General features: G+C 44.4%; 1 protein-coding gene across 1 annotated transcript in view; it reads left to right on the top strand.

Moving 5' to 3' along the window:
• Positions 1-15891, top strand: part of PIGL (phosphatidylinositol glycan anchor biosynthesis class L) — a 144139-nt gene that overhangs the window by 93960 nt on the left and 34288 nt on the right. Inside the window, exon 3 of the mRNA XM_069089597.1 lies at positions 12571-12661. Coding sequence (XP_068945698.1) covers positions 12571-12661 — 91 coding nt within the window. The remainder of the gene's footprint in view (positions 1-12570; positions 12662-15891) is intronic.

Genomic DNA, 15891 nt, shown 5'->3' with positions numbered 1-15891 from the left:
GCACAGAGCCGGACACACAGTAGGCACACCACCACTTAGCACAGAGCATGACACACAGTAGGCACACCACCACTTAGCACAGAGCCAGACACAATAGGCACTTAATAAATGCTTTTTGACTGATTAGGCTCTTCCTACTCTACCATACTGATTCCAATAATATAGAAGTGATACTTTGTGTGAGTAAGGCAAATGGAAGTTTCCATTTCCAACTCAGTTGGTATTAGGTAATTTTAAAAAAGAAAATGAGGATTTTGTATTGCAATAAATGAGATACATATGCATATAATTTTCATTCAGAGTAAATGTAAAATGTCACCATAAAATGTTAAAATACATATTTAGCCTTTCTGGGATCTTTTTTTTTCTGCTTCTCCTCTGCTGATTTTATTTAAAACTTTTATTGTTATTTTTTATATTTATATCATCTTCATCATCATATTTCATCAAATATACCCCTCCGTATTCCCCTACCCTGTGAATCATTCCTGTAGCAAAGAAGAAAAAAGCATTTAAGCAACACTAACCAACAGATCAACTGAATTTAACAATATGTGCAGTGTTCCATACCCACAGTCCCCCACCTCTACAAAGAAGGGAGGGAGATGCATTTTCTCATCTCTTCTCTGGCGCTGGGCTTGATCATTATAATTACAACAATGTTTTGTTTCAAGTTTTTGGTCTTTCCATTTATATTGTTGTAGTCTCATGCAATATTCCCAGTTCTGTTTAGTTCCCTCTGCATCAGTCTGTGTGTCTCCCCATCCATCTCTGTATCTTCATATTTGTAATTTCTTATGATATAATAACATTATATTACACTCATGGTCCACAGTTTGTTTATCCAGTCGCCATTGATAGGCACACTCATTTTTTCCCCAGTTCTTTGCTACCCTACAAAATGCCGCTATGAATATTTGGGTGTATATTAGGCCTTTTGTTCTGACTGACCTCTTTGGGTTATATGACTAGCAGTGGGTCAAAGTATGTGGAAATTTTGTTCACTTTTTGATATTCTTTTTTCATATTTTAATATTCTTTTACAGAATATTGTTGGACCTATTCAAAGCTTTACCAATACTGGCTTCCCACAGCACCTCCAGTCTTCACTGTTACCATCTTCTGGGTGTGAGATAAAACCTTGGGGTTGTTTTGATTTGCCTTCCACTTAGAGATTTGAAACTATCTTTTACATGATAGTTAATAGCTTCCAATTCCATGCCTTTCTTAGTCTTATTTATATTCTTCCATTAGTAGATAAATACGTAGTACAAATATTTGATATACATAAACTAATGAATATGAGAACTTTTCCTGAGATACTTGATTCAAAGGTTCTTCCCCTCCCCCCATTGAAAGCTTCCCTTTTTATCCTAGATGCATTGATTTTGTTTCTGCAAAAACTTTTTAATTTCATGTGATATAAATTACCCGAGATTTTTTTGTGACCATTTCAGTTCCTAGTTTCATTAAGAACTTTTCCCGTAGTCATAGCTATGAAAGATACCTAATTTGGTTATCTCCTAATTGTTTTCATGGTATGACCTCTAATAGTGATCTAAACATAATTTCTGCCAAAGAAACTGCTTTCCAGTTTTCTTAGCAGTTGTTTTTCTTTCCCTAAGAAATTTGTGTTTTAAGGTTTATTGAACACTGGGTTATCGAGTTTGATTGTTTTTTACTTCTCTTATATAATTCATTCTACCAATTCACTTTCTATTTTTAACTAGTACCAAATAGGCTTGATGATTATTGCTTTGCAATATGTCAGGAAGCATTATTTCTTAGTTCATCCTTTTTTTTAGTTGACCTTTTGTTCTTCCAAATGAATTTTGTTATTAATTTGTCTAGCTCCATAAAGTATACCACCATCATAATTTGGTTGTTATAGCAACAAATTTATAAATTAATTTAAATAATATGATAAGCTTTATCATATTACTTTAAGTTTTTCTCTCTCTTTTTAAGGATTTTAAAATTGCGTTATATGTCTTGGCTATTCCTTGATAGGTTGTAATCACTTCTGTTCCTAGTATATTTTATACAATTTCACAGTTATTTTGAGTGAAATTCTCTTTTTATTATTTCCTCCTATATATTATTATTATTATATAGAAATTCTGTTGGGTTTTGTGTGTGTGTATGTGAATGTGTCTATTTGTTTTATATCCTGCCACTTTACTAAAACTATTAATTATCCTAATTGGTTTATTTGCTGATTCACTCTGGATCTTCCAAATAAGCCTTATCAGCAAATAGAGATAATTTTGTCTCCTCTTTTCCTATATTTATGTATTTAATTTCTTTTTTTTGTTTGCTTTGGCTAGAATTTCTAGAAACATATCAAATAACAGTGGAAAAAGGGATCATCCTTACTTTATTCCCGTATTTATTGGGAAAGCTTCTATGATTTCCCCATTGTAAGTAATGCTCTGTGTATATTTGTGTGTGTGTGTGTGTGTGTGTGTGTGTGTGTGTGTGTGAAGAGAGAGCCTACTTAAGCTTGCTGATGCTTGGCTTTTTTCTCATTCTTTTCTTGCTTTATTTTATTTTGTGTGGTAACTTTCTAAGTGAATACCAGGCTATTATTTTCATATATTCCGTTTCCAAGATGGTGCTAATGCTTTTGTGTGTGGTTCCTCAGCTGGAAGGATCTAACTATTGTCACCTTTGGGTCTTTCCCCCATTCTCTCTCCATTTCACGCTCATCTCCCCACTACTACCATCCCCCCTTGGCAGTTTGACCCCTCCAACCCCCCTTAGTCCATGATTTATTTCCCAATTCATCACAGTGATTGGCAGTTTGAAGAGGGACGCTGAGGGTGTGGGCCAGAGGAGCTGAACATCTCCTAGGAGGAGTTCCAGTCTTCTCAAGAGAATGTGCTAATTTTCAGGCCTCTATCCCAACCCATAGCTCCCTCTGTTATCTGCCCTCCAGAAAGCTGGACTGACTAAGGCTTGAGCTTTCAGATCCAGAATGCCTGCATTCATCTTTTTTTTTTTTTTTTAAGCAATCAGGGTTAAGTAACTTGCTCAAGATTACATGGCCAGTTATTTCTGGGTGTGGTGCTAAGTGTCTGGGCCCAGATTCGATCCACAAGTCATCCCAACAGTGGAGCCAGTGCTCTTACTCGCTGTGCTACCTGGCCGCCCCCATTCATCTTTATCTCCATTCCGTGTCTGATCTGGCTCCATCATTCCAGCAGTGGCCCCACCTACAACGAAGATGGCTTTAGGGCAAGCACACCCTTGGATGGATTTTATCCTGAATGGAGTTAAGATCCTGGACCTTAACCATGCCCTTGCCCCATCCAGTATCTCCCTCCAGCCCACCTGTGGCCCCTCTCCCTCCAGGCCAGGTGTGCTTCAACTCTGTGCTTTAATTCAAGATGTTGTTATCTGGCAATTTGGCTGGCTGAGCTGGAACCAAGCCTTTGTATTATTCTTGGGAGTAGTCAGCTACCTTTGGTGTTTGACCAACATTCCACACATGCTCATTTGAGTTAAGTTCAACAGGCAATTATTGAGGGCCTATCCCAATACAACACCCTCCCTCCTGTTCTTTGCCCGGTTTCTGGCAGCATCCCTGGCCCCACTCCCAGTCCTGATATCAGCCACATCTTGGCCCTCAAACATGGCAGAATGACATCCTAAGAGTTCACAAGATTTTTGCTCTCTCCCTGTCCCATTAGAACTGCATTCCATTCCCAATCCCCCAATCAGAAATAAAGAGTAGCTAGAATCTGGTTAGCAGCCCAAATCATACTGTTATTAAACACCTTCTGTCAGCCAGGTGGTGCAGCAGATAGAGTGGCAGGCCTGGAGTCACAAAAACCTGAGTTCAAATCCTTCCTCAGACACTTAACTTCACTAATTGTATGACCCTGGGCAAGTCACTTAACCCCATTTGCCTCAATTTACTCATCTGTAAAAATGAGCCAGAGAAGGAAATGGCAAACCACTCCAGTATCCAGTATCCAGAAAACCCCAAATGGGGTCATGAAGAATTGGCCATGACTGAATGACAACAAAAAGAAGGAAAGAGAAACTGAGTGATGTCCCATGCAAAACATCCAGAAAATGCTTTCTGGTGTGGGTTCAGACTGTTTAGAGTGCAGACAGGCATGCTCAGGGAAAGCTTTGGGTAGGAGCTGGGACTTAAACTGAGCCTGCAAGAGTGAGTGGGATTTAGATGGGGTGGAGGATTTCAGGTGAAAAACAAAACACGCCCTAAGCCAAGGTGGCAAAAGTAAATAAGGCTGGGAGGGGGGAGGAGATGAGCCAGACCAGAGTAGGTTATATATTGATAATAACATGATCTCGTTTGGCCTGTTTGGGTATTTTCCCTTTTATAATGATCTGGGGATTTTCATTGGCCTAATCTTAGTCAACCCTGTGATGTGTCAGCCAAGAAAACTAATTCGATATTAGGCCACACCAGGAGAGGAAGAGCATCACAGGGCGAGGAGGTCTTTGGATTAAGAGATCAGAGTTTAGAGCAGGAAGGGACCTGGGGGGCTATCTAGTCCTACTCTCTCATTTTACAGATGAGGAAAAATGAAGGCCCAGGGAGTTGACATGACTTGCCCAAGACACCTGGTTAGACTACACTTGTGCTCAGTTCCTGGAGCCATGTTTTAGGAAGGACACTAAGCTGGAGAGTATCCAGAGAAGGGCAACCTGGGTGGTAAAGAGCTTTGAGGTCAGGCAGAGGAGGAGTTGAGAACTTGTCCTGGTTGGTCCCAGAGGGCAGCAGTAGGAATAATAGGGTACAAGTTGCAAAGAGACAAATCCAAGTTGGGCTGCCTTTGGGAGTGATGGGTTCCCCCTCCCCAGAGCCTTTTAAGCCAAAGCTGGATGACTGCTTTTGGACAATAGTAGAGTATGTGGAGTGGGCTGGGTGGTCTGTAATTGAGATCTTGGGACTTCTTTCTCTGGGAATTTCTCACTGGGGCTTTACAAGTAAATCCAGAAACCAAAGACTGAGTTCTTCGTTCATTATAGACACAACTTAGTAGTTTTGGTGATACCCCAGGTATGGTTTCCTCCATGTAGGGTGATAGATGGCAGGAAAGGACCCCAGCAGGGCCGCTCCAGAAAGGGATTGCCTCAGTCCAGATGTGTGAACAGTGAAAGCCACACAAGAGACCACATTCCCATCCCTCTTCTTGAATGTCTGAGCTGGAAGGGAGATTAGAGGCTACCTGATCCAACCCCACACTTATCAGAAGGGGAAATGGGTCTCACAATAATCACTTCACCTTTCAAGACTGCCAAGAGGATGGATAGATGGATGCATGCATGCATGCCTGGAAAGTCCTTTGGTGAAGCCATTTCCAGCCTGCTCAGCTGCAGGGATGCCGCCTTTGACTTGAGGCAGATCACTGAGGTTATTTCTGGAGGCCCTCTTGTTCATGATACAGTCTTGTTTCACAGCATCCCTCCCCATCTCTTGTGTCCACAGTGCCTTAGAACTCTGATCCTGCATCTGCATCCTGCAACTCTATTTGGAGTCTTTGCTGAGAGCTGATATTTACTGTGCACTGTGCCAAGTTCTGTGGAGGCTCCAGAAGTCAGGGCCAAGGTTCTCCTTTTAAAGGAGCCAGGGAGATGATCCATACACCTGGAACAGCTCGCTTTCTCTGCCCCAAGTTCCCTTATCTGTAAAATGGGGACAATTAGACCTTTCAGAGTCATTTTGTGGGGAAGGTGCTTTGTAAGCCTTGAAGTGCTACATAAACATGGCCTGTGATTTCTCATTTTTGTGATTACTTCTCAAGCCTCTTGCCACACAAATTCCACCAACATTTATTAAGTGCCTACTATGTGCAAAGCTCCGTGCCAGGTGTTGGAGAACCAGGACAAACACCAACAGAAACTGTCCCTGCCTTCAAGGAGCTTACATTCTTCTAGGGTCAGAATAATATGTACATGTAAGCAAATGTGAAGTTATCCAGAATAACGTCAAAAGAGAAACCTGCCAGCCACCACAAGGGAGCATCTGAAGAGGTGGGCTGCAGGGGAGGCCACTGGCTGTGCTCTGAAGGAGTCAGAGAGCCTGTGGTTCCGTCTTTCTTTGTGTCCACTGCCCTTAGCACACACTTAATAAATGCTTGTTGACTGACTTACTAAGAGACAGAGGTAAAGAGGGAATACCTTCTAGGCAGAGGAGACCACCAGTCCAAAGGCACAGGTGTGCCGGCTGGACTGTTTGGTGCAGGGAATCATAGCCAGGATTAGAACAGAATGTTCACTGGTTAATAGGAAATAAGACTGGAAAAGTGAGTAGGCTACAAGTGTCAGGCTGAGGATTTTGTATTTTATCCTAGAGATAGTAGGGAGCCATGGAAGATTTAGGAGCAGTGGAGTGACCTGATCATATCTGTGTGTTAGGAATGTCAGTTTGGTAACTGTGTGAAAGCTAGATTGGAGGGGGAAGGGACTTGAAGGAGAGGGGCCAATTAGAGCCCTTTAAGCTTTAATTACTTTTGAACTTCATATTCTACACACAAGAAACAGTTATTATAGAAGGTTGTGTTGATCAAATCTTCTCCCATTGCAAAACAGTTGTTGCCTACAGGATCCTACCCCACCCCCTTTCTTTTTTAGTGGAAAATTACCTAGCTATGCTTTCATGACTCAACATTCTTGCTTTCAAGCATGTGGGTAGTTAATTTTCCCCTTCTCCCTTAGGGGGACTTGGTTTACAAGGGTTTCTGAAATGGTTGATTTCCACTGAACTAGAGTGACCTTTATCTGTGCAAACTAGTTAAAACCTGCTCTGCCCCAAGCCACCTCCTATCTCTCTTCTCTTTTCCCTTCCCACTATCATATCATGTGTGTATATTATATATATGCACACATATAATATACACACATGTATATATGCATATATGCTTATGTGTGCATGTATGTATACATATTTCTAGTCTTTTTCTATAATGTGTGTGTTGTATGTTATGGCATGCTCCAGCAGAACACATCTGTACCAACACAAAACTGATTGGAAGAAGGAGAGAATAAAAGATCTCACCATGCCTGTTGGTTATAAAAAAGCATTTGATTCATAAAAACAAAACACAACCCTGAAGTCTTTTTTAACAAGCTGTCTCCCATTCATTCAACAAACGTGTCCCACATCCTAGAAGGATATGATCATTGAGATAACTTTATTAGATGATCTTTTCATCATAAACATCAGGAGAGGTATGAGATGGAGGTATGCTCACTGAAAGGATTTTGCCACTCTCACAAAGCAAATCCGCTGCAAAGTCCAAGTTGACAAGTAATTCCTCATGGTGGACAGTAAGCTCTTCCTAATCTTATTCTTTGTAGGTGATATTACTTATCAAGCCGTGAAATCCTGAAGAACCTCCTGGAAGACATTCACAGTCATTCGAGAGATTTTGGCTTAACCATCCACACAGGAAAAAATCAAGTGGATGAAAAATAGATATTGCTCAGGTCATGACATGAACTTAGATGAATGACCTATATAGAATTTGTTCATTAGAACTCGGGACTGATAGTAACAGATGGATAATGAGTTGATCCCAGCAAGAGGAAAACAGTCTGGATTGCCTTTAGAAAATTGTAGAGCTCTTTGAAATCACTGCCCGATAAGGAAGTGGAGCACAGTGGGGAGGGAAGCTGTTTGGGCTTTCATTAGGAGGCTACACTGTGGAATTGAAGGTGCCAAAGTCATCCGCTGCTTCCTGGGTCACATCACCAGTCTTCGTGCCTTCTCCTGCCACTGGACTTGGAGGACTCTGGGGGAGAGAGTGAGGCTGAGGCCTTTGTGCAATTCTGCCTCACTTAAATCTATTTCATTTGCAAGTCAAGTCATCACCCCATGATGTCACTGGTCCTTTTTGAAAATGAAGGACGAATAACCACCACAAAGATATCAAAGCTCTTTGAATGACTTCAGACTCTTCCAGGAACAAAGGTCCATATTTTCAAAGCCAATAGCCCATCAGTATCCTATGACTGTGAGTCACATAGAACATTATAGTCTCTGAAGAATTCAAAATGATCATCACACCAAAGGCAAAGGAAAGATGCATGGTGGGTGTGAGCAGGCTGAAAGGGAGCCCCAGGGAGGAACTTTGAGTAAGGACTGCTGAAAGGGACATCAACAGAGAAATTTTGTAAAAGCAAAGAAGACACCTGGTCATGTGGGGAGGATGCAGGTTCCTAGGTGGACAGTCTGAGTTGTGCTGGTAACCTCACAAGGTCAGGAGACAGAAAGGAAGACAACCATATTGGGTGAACATGCGGGGGTGAGCTTGTGGGAGGACATGGTCAGGAACTGATCAGGGGGATCTGCTTTGGGATCTCGATCTACCTGGCTCCACAGAGTTTATATTTACATATCTATATATGTGTTACTTTCTTCCTCAAGGCCCACCCCAGTGGAAGATCAGCTTCTTATGGGAAAAGATCATTTTTTGTCTTTCTCACCAGATCTTCAGTCTAATCTATTGAGTTGCTTACATCTCACAGTTCGGAAAGAGCCAGAGAGAGAACAGATGCCTCAGAGTAAAATCATCTAGTCCCACCCCCTCATCTTACAGCAGAGAAAAATGAGGCCCTGTGGGACTGGGACAATGACTTGCCCAGGAGCTTTCAGCCAGGAAGGAAGCTAACCCTGTCAGTCAGATCTCCTGGCTCCCATGCCAGTGACCCTGTGGCAGAAGCCTTCGTCTTTGGTGTCCCTGTTCCACCAGAACCACTTTCTGTTCCCTGTTGAACTGTCTGTCTTTCTAAACTCTACTGGTTGTTGGCCAGAGAGACCATCTGTGTGAAAAAGACCAGCCAGATCTTCAGCAGAGAAAGTGTTGCTGGTGTTGGAAATAGCCAAACAGAGCAGCCACCTCTGGGGGCTCAGGCCAAGCCATAACAAGTCCAAGAGAACAGCCCTCCAGTCTGGGGAGGGGAGACAGAGTGATGGATGAACTCCACTCTAAACTTCCCTAGGGAAATCCTGCTTTTGGTGGAGACCTTTTTGTGGCTGGAGGCCACTAACGTAGAAAAATGCTTCAGACACCACAAGAGAGTCAAAAGCAATTTCATTCAGTTATGGCACACTTTTTTTTGGAGGGAAAGATTGGCAATGAGAGGGAAGGCAGCATGGTGTATTTCCAGTCTGGACACGGCCTCAAAACTTGGCTCTGCTCTTCTTACCTGAGATATCAGGCCAGCTGCTTCCCACCTCCTGCCATGAGGGTGTGGGGGCAGGTCATCTCTAAAGCTCCCCTCCAGCACCAAGTCCTGGGATATTGTGAAAAGACTAAAGTCATCCAGTTTGAAAATTAAGAACGAGGAGAGGAAGATTTGATTGAATAAAGTCAGCGATCATGTCACAGTATATTTTAATCATGCGTTGAGGGTAATGAGGGGAAGTGGAAGGAAAAAGAGAGGACAGACAGGTGGGGAGGGTAATGTAGAAGGATCTCAAGGATCATTTTGTTAGAAGAGGAGGAAGATGAAGATCAGCAGAAGAGTGAGGAGGGAGACAAACACACCTAGGGAGAATGGGCAGGACAGAAAAGAATGAAATGCACCTCTCTCTTCCAAATCTCCTTTCTCCTCATTCCCCCTGCATCATCCCTTCTCTATTCCCTTTCTCGTTTTTTTTTGGAGGGGGGAAGGTAGGGTAATTGGGGTTAAGTGACTTGCCCAAGGTCACACGACTAGTAAGTGTTAAGTGTCTGAGGCCAGATTTGAACTCAGGTCCTCCTGACTCCAGAGTCAGTGCTCTATTCACTGTGCCACCTAGCCACCCCCTATATTCCCTTTCTTCCAGTAGATGACCTTCACCTCCTACTTTACCAGCCATATCAAAACCATCCATCATGAGCTCCCTCTTCTTCCTTTCTGAATGCCTCAGAACTCTCCCATCACTTTGCCTTCCTCGTTCACCTTTGCTCCAGGCTCGGGGGAGAAGTGGTGCTTGTGCAGGTGAACTCCTCTGTCCTCTTTATCTGCTGTCTTCAGTACTTCCTTCCCTTTCCCTTAGTTTCAGTCTTTCCATTTCTGTTGGTACCTTCTCTGCAGCCTACAAACCAGCCCAAATATCTCCCATCCCTAAAAAAAAAATTCTCCCTTGAACTGCCATCCCTCAAGTTATTTCTCTCTCCCCTTTTGTCCCCAAGTTCCCAGAATTAATCACCTATTCCTACTTCTCCCAATTTCTTACCACCCACCTTCTTAACTCCTTACTGTTAGGCTTCCAACCCTAGATGGAAATGGCCCTCTTCCATATTACCAATGAGGCACTAACTTCTACATCCAGTGGCTGTTTCTTCGTCTATATACTCTGACCCCTGCCATCTTAGACACTGTTAACCAGCCCTTCCTCCCACATTTTCTCCTGTCCCTGGGCTTCCTTGACACTGTTCTCCCTTGGCTCTCTTCCTACCTGTTTGTGCACTCATTTTAAGTCTTCTTTAAAAGTTTATCATCTTGGGGCAGCTAGGTGGCGCAGTGAGTAGAGCGCCTGCCCTGGAGTCAGGAGGACCTGAGTTTGGATCCGACCTCAGACATTTCACACACACACACACACACACACACACACACACTAGCCGTGTGATCTTGGGCAAGTTACTTAACCCCAATTGCTATCCAAAAAGCAAAAAAAAAAATAGTTTACCATCTGGGGGCAGCTAGGTGGTGTAGTAAATAGAGCACTGATCCTAACTCCTAGAGTTAGGAGGACCTGAGTTCAAATCTAACCTCAGACACTTAACATTTGCTAGCTGTGTGACCTTGGACAAGTCACTTAACCCCAATTGCCTTGCCTTCCCCTTCAAAAAAAAAAGTTTATCATCTGTCTCCCAGTCCCTGAGTAGAGGAGTCCTTCAGGTTTAGGACTATGACCTTTTCTCTTTCTCTTCCTTGGGGATCTTATCAGCCTTCATAGATTCAGTCATCACCTCTATACAGACAACTCTCAAATGTCTATGGCCAACCCTCATCTCAGTATGGCACTCTAGTTCCATATGTCTGGTTGCCTGCTGGACAGCTCCGCTTAGATGGCCCTTCAACGCTGAGGAATTGGTGCCGATCATCTCTCCCCGTAACCCCACCGGCCCTCTCAAACTTGGGTCGGCACTAGCCTCACTATAATTCATAACCTCAGTGATTGTTAATTCTTTTCTCTCTGTCATCATCCCCCATAGCCAAACAGTTGCCAAGCCAAAGTGGAGACCTGTCTTCTGGAGCCTCCACTTACTGCATCACTCTTTCAAAGACAATGGTGATGATGGCTCCTGACGGCAAGGAAAAAAACTGGGACTAGGAGAGCCCTCCACTGGCCCATGGTGTCCCCCAAATGCTAGGCTCATTACAGCCACAGAAGCTTTGCTCATGCTGTTTCTCTTACCTGAAATCACCTCCCCACTCTTCTCTGCCTCTAAATACCCTCATCCTTCACCAGTCAGCATTAAGGGCCTCTCCTCCATGAGGACATCTCATCAAATGTAGCCCACACTGAAGCCCCGGATTACATGGGAGCCTGGAAAACAGAAGTCTGATCTTTGGTTCTGACGCCATCAGATACTGATCTTGGGGAGTTTCATCCCTCTCCACCTCTTTATTAGGAAGGGACAGAGTGTGGGGGCAGTAGGAAGAGGCTGAATTTGGAACTAGAGACCCTGAGATGAGAGCCCCTTGATTCTGGTCGGCACTCTGTGTCAATTCTGCAGGAAGACCTCTGTGCTCCTCTCAGTCTCTAAGCCAATGGCCCCGTGACCTCATCTTCTTGTTTTTCCTACCATTCTGTGGCGTCTCTCCCAGGGCCGGTCTGAGAACCCTTCTTTAATGTGTTAGTAATCTGTGGTCTCATCAGTGGAAGCGCCCTCTTTACTGCCACAGCTCCTAAGCCCTCCATGCTAGTAGAATTACTGTGCCCCACCTCCCCCCACATTAGTGCCAGTGTGGTAGAGTGGAAAGAGAGTCAGTCTTGGACCCAGGAAGACCTGGGTTCAAGTCCTGTCTCTGATACATACAGTGGGCAAGTCATTCTGTGCTCTGTACAGAGAGGAAATTTCTGGAAGGTGACACCTGTCAAATGTGTGGAAAGACTGTCCTGTGTGGTATAGTGGATAGACAGCTGGCCTCACAGCCAGGAAGATCCTGGTTCATGTCTTGCCTCTGATGTATACTGGCTACCTGGCCCTGTGCTGATCACTCAGCATCTCAATGTTCTAAACAGCCCTCAAGGATGAGAGGTGTAGGGAAGGTGGTGACCTGCACGGGTGGAGGAGCTTCCTCATGTGAGAGTCCCCTGCACCAGTGATAACACAAGGCCAATCTCTGGCCCTCTTCCTGTTGGCCAACTTTCTGATACTGAGCTTTACTGAAGTTGGGTCAGCTGGTCTTCTTAGACAAGCCCTACAGACCGCCATGCTGAAAGGCTATCCAGCTTGGTAGGATCTGCCAGAGCTTATCCTAGACTGGTGCATTCTGCGGTGATCCAGCCACCTTCACCACGATGACGCATGAGAATAGCTTAGCAGAGGAGGTTTCCGAGGGACCCCTCATTCTGACTGTGCTTCTCTCTTTCAGACATCTCCCAGATGACCCAAATGCACAGTGGAACACAGAGCTCGTGGCTGCCCTTCTCCTGAGGCATATCCAGGAGAACCACATCGATCTGGTAATGTAACCTGAGCTAACAAAGCCCAGGGACTCAGCTTATCTTACTGTTCACCCACACAGGGTTTGTTTTGAATCCTGGATCCCTGAACTTGGAGCCAGCAGACGTGAGTTTGAATCCTGGCCCTGCCACTCACAAGCTCAGGGACCTTCTTGGAGCCTCAGTTCTCTTATTTCTAAAATGGAGGTAATTCTGTTGATACTCCTGCATCCCAGGGTTGTTGGGAGAGGAAAGTGCTTTGCCCATTACAAAGCACCAGCAGGATGGTCAATCATTCAGGCACTTTTGCAGACTTTTCATTGAAAGATGCTTCCTGCATCTAGAAATCTGAGTTACCATCATCCCCTTCCATATCCACAGCTCTTAGGGCGCATGACTGTACCAGAGGGTGCCCAGCCTCACCACCTTCTTCAGTGGCTACGTGACCCTGGGTAACAATAACAGGCTAATGAGGTTGTGACAATTAACACACACACACACACACAGTAGCCCCTCAAGACCTGCCAAGCAATCTTTATACACAATCTTGTTTGAGCTTCACAATAATCCAATAAGTCAAATATCAAAGGTATCATCGTACCCATTTTACAGATGAGAACATCAAGACTCAGAGAGGTGAGATGATTTGCATGGCGACTCAGATAAATGTCAGAGGTGGAATTTGAACTCAGATCTTTCTGACTCTATCCAGCATGCCAAGTTGCCCCCCTCCTGTGTGCTCCCCATCCCATTGCCTCCAGTGTTCTTCCAGTAGCAAATGTCTTTGGGGTTTTTCTCAAAACTAACAAGGTCAGTTTGTTGAGGCAAGATACGTAGCCCATGTTCAGCTGAACATAGGGCTCAGACATAGCTCCCGTTTCAGTGGCACTTCTGAGGCTCCCAAAGCGCTTTCCTCACTACAAGTGAGTAGTTTAAAGAGTACAAGCATCCGTGTGGTACAGAGGAGGAGACAGAGATGATGTGACTGGCCCAGTTATTCAATGTTGAACCCAAATCTATGAACTGCACGTCTAACGGTCTTCTCCTGCCAATACACCCCAGCTGCCTCCAAGATCCAGAGCAAAAAGTCAAGTCACTTCACCTGGTTAAGTGACTGAGGCTCAGTTTCCTCATTTGGAAAATGACAAAACCAAAACTTCCTGCACACACCTGTCCCTTTCATAGTATCTCTGCAAGGATTAAACAGGATTTTTTAAAAGTCCGCTAATGTGGTTTGTAACAATAAAGCACTCTACGTAGATGAGGTACATGGAGAAGGGAAAGGTATCCTTAGCTAGCCTTTGAATCATGGTCTTAGGGGCTCTCGGGAAGCACCAAGTCCTTTGTCAGTGGTGAGATGGGCTGCAATTTCAGGATACCTCAAAGGAACCACTGAAGGATCTGTCAACCCTAGTTCCCTGTGGCTTTCTTACCCATGACACAATATAGCCTCTTTTCCATCAACCCTGAAATTTAGGAAGTCAATTAACCTCTTCTCCAAAGTGAGAGACACATTTAATTCAACCTCCCGATTAAACAATTCAGACACCTAAAAGAACTGGGCCTTGGAAGTTAGCTGCCAACAGCCCACTCATTGTTCCCCACACATTGAGTTCCTAAGCAGGGAGGGCATGCCTGGGGAAACCAGCCATGTCCAGTCCAGGTTAGAAAATGCTCTTCCTTCAGCTGGTGAGTTAAAAAAAGCAGGTGTTTCCAGGAGCCACAGACAGCAGTGCTTTTCCTGGACACTGATACAGAATCCCAGGATTTCATTCCCAAGATGGGAGTTTCTGATGATGCTGTGTGATCCCTGGAAAACCTAGGAAGTCTTGTGGCTCCTGGAACTCCTATAACAGTGTTCTGTTCCTCGTCAGGATGCCGGTGAAATCTTGTGTGGCTTCCCTAAGGTCACTCTGCTAGCCACTGCTGGAATCTTGACTAGAATGTGTCCCTCAGCCAAAGGCTCTTTCCATCAACATGAGTTGGCCAGTATCAAGCAGGAATCCTTAGTCCTATAAGATGAAATGTGTATAACTGGAAGAGGTGGTAGAGACCATCCAGGCCAATTTCTCTCATTTCATAGATGGAGAAACTGAGTCAGAGAGGTGAAGTGACTTGCTCAAGGTCACACCACCAGTAGATGTCTTAGGTAGTATTTGAACTTGGGCTTTTCCTAACTCCCAAGTCCAGCATTCCACCTGCCATTCCACCTAACCATCTGAACCAAACCATTTTTCTGACGTCCCAAGACACACCTGAAACTCCTCTCTAGCCAACATTCCCATTGTGTGAATGAGTTTGTAATCCAGTCCAGTAAACATTCAGTAAGCACCTACTGTGTGCTAAGTGCTGGAGATATAATTAATAAGAAGAAAGACAGTCCCTGCCCTCAAGCAGCTGATGGGAGTCGCTTATAGCTTTCCCTGCTGCTTTTTCTGGCCTGCACCCAGGGTGACCATGTTGAATCAGGATAGGTACAGTAATCATAGCTGGCACATGTAGTGAGTATGCTCTGTGGCCTCTGCTCTCACTCAGGGCTCTAGGGTTATCCCTGAAGGATTGGGTGTCTGTCTTTAATACCATCAGCTTGGGCCCCATTCTGGGCATGTTCCTCCCATTGTTATCCTCTAGCGATTAACGTCCCAGTTTCATTTAATATAATTTCTTAAAACAGTATTTCCTTTGAAGATATAACACAAACAGACATATAAAATTTCCCCTGCCACTACAGGGGTGCACTCTCCACTATTCCACCCCAATCTCTGGGGAGAGGAAGCTGACTTCATCCAGTGTTTACATCCAGATGCAGCTTGGAAACTAGAGAAGTCCTCTTCTCAGCTGTCCCTGGGCATTAATACCAGGCTGGCTGCAAAACCACCATGGACTGCTCCCAGATTCCCAGACAGGCTCACTCTTCCAACCTTCCTCGTACCCCACCAACTTCCTTTGCCTAAAATGAAAGAGCCAGTGCTGATGCTCATCTTCCTGAGGCCAGATGTTGAAAGGGGCAGAGGCCTCTCTCCTTATATCAGCATAGTCTAGCAGGAAGAAGTCAGAGGAAAAGACAAATGAAACTAAGAAAGAAGAGGTTCAATGAGAGAGAGCCCAGGGCCAACTGAGGACTTCTAATGAGCCCTGGTTACAGGCCTGCAGCTGCAGATGATCAAAGCAAACATCATTCCCCATGTGCTAAAAGACCAGAGTTGCTTATGGGGTGTACGCATCCTCCAAGGTCTCTCCAGTGCCATTCC

This window comes from Petaurus breviceps, unplaced genomic scaffold (genome assembly GCF_028583685.1).
Source record: "Petaurus breviceps papuanus isolate PSGF00001 unplaced genomic scaffold, PetGlider_PUasm1.0 186, whole genome shotgun sequence".
Classification (NCBI taxonomy): Eukaryota; Metazoa; Chordata; class Mammalia; order Diprotodontia; family Petauridae; genus Petaurus; species Petaurus breviceps.
Note: the sequence above shows the minus strand (reverse complement) of the source record. Positions and strands in the feature narration are given on the sequence as shown.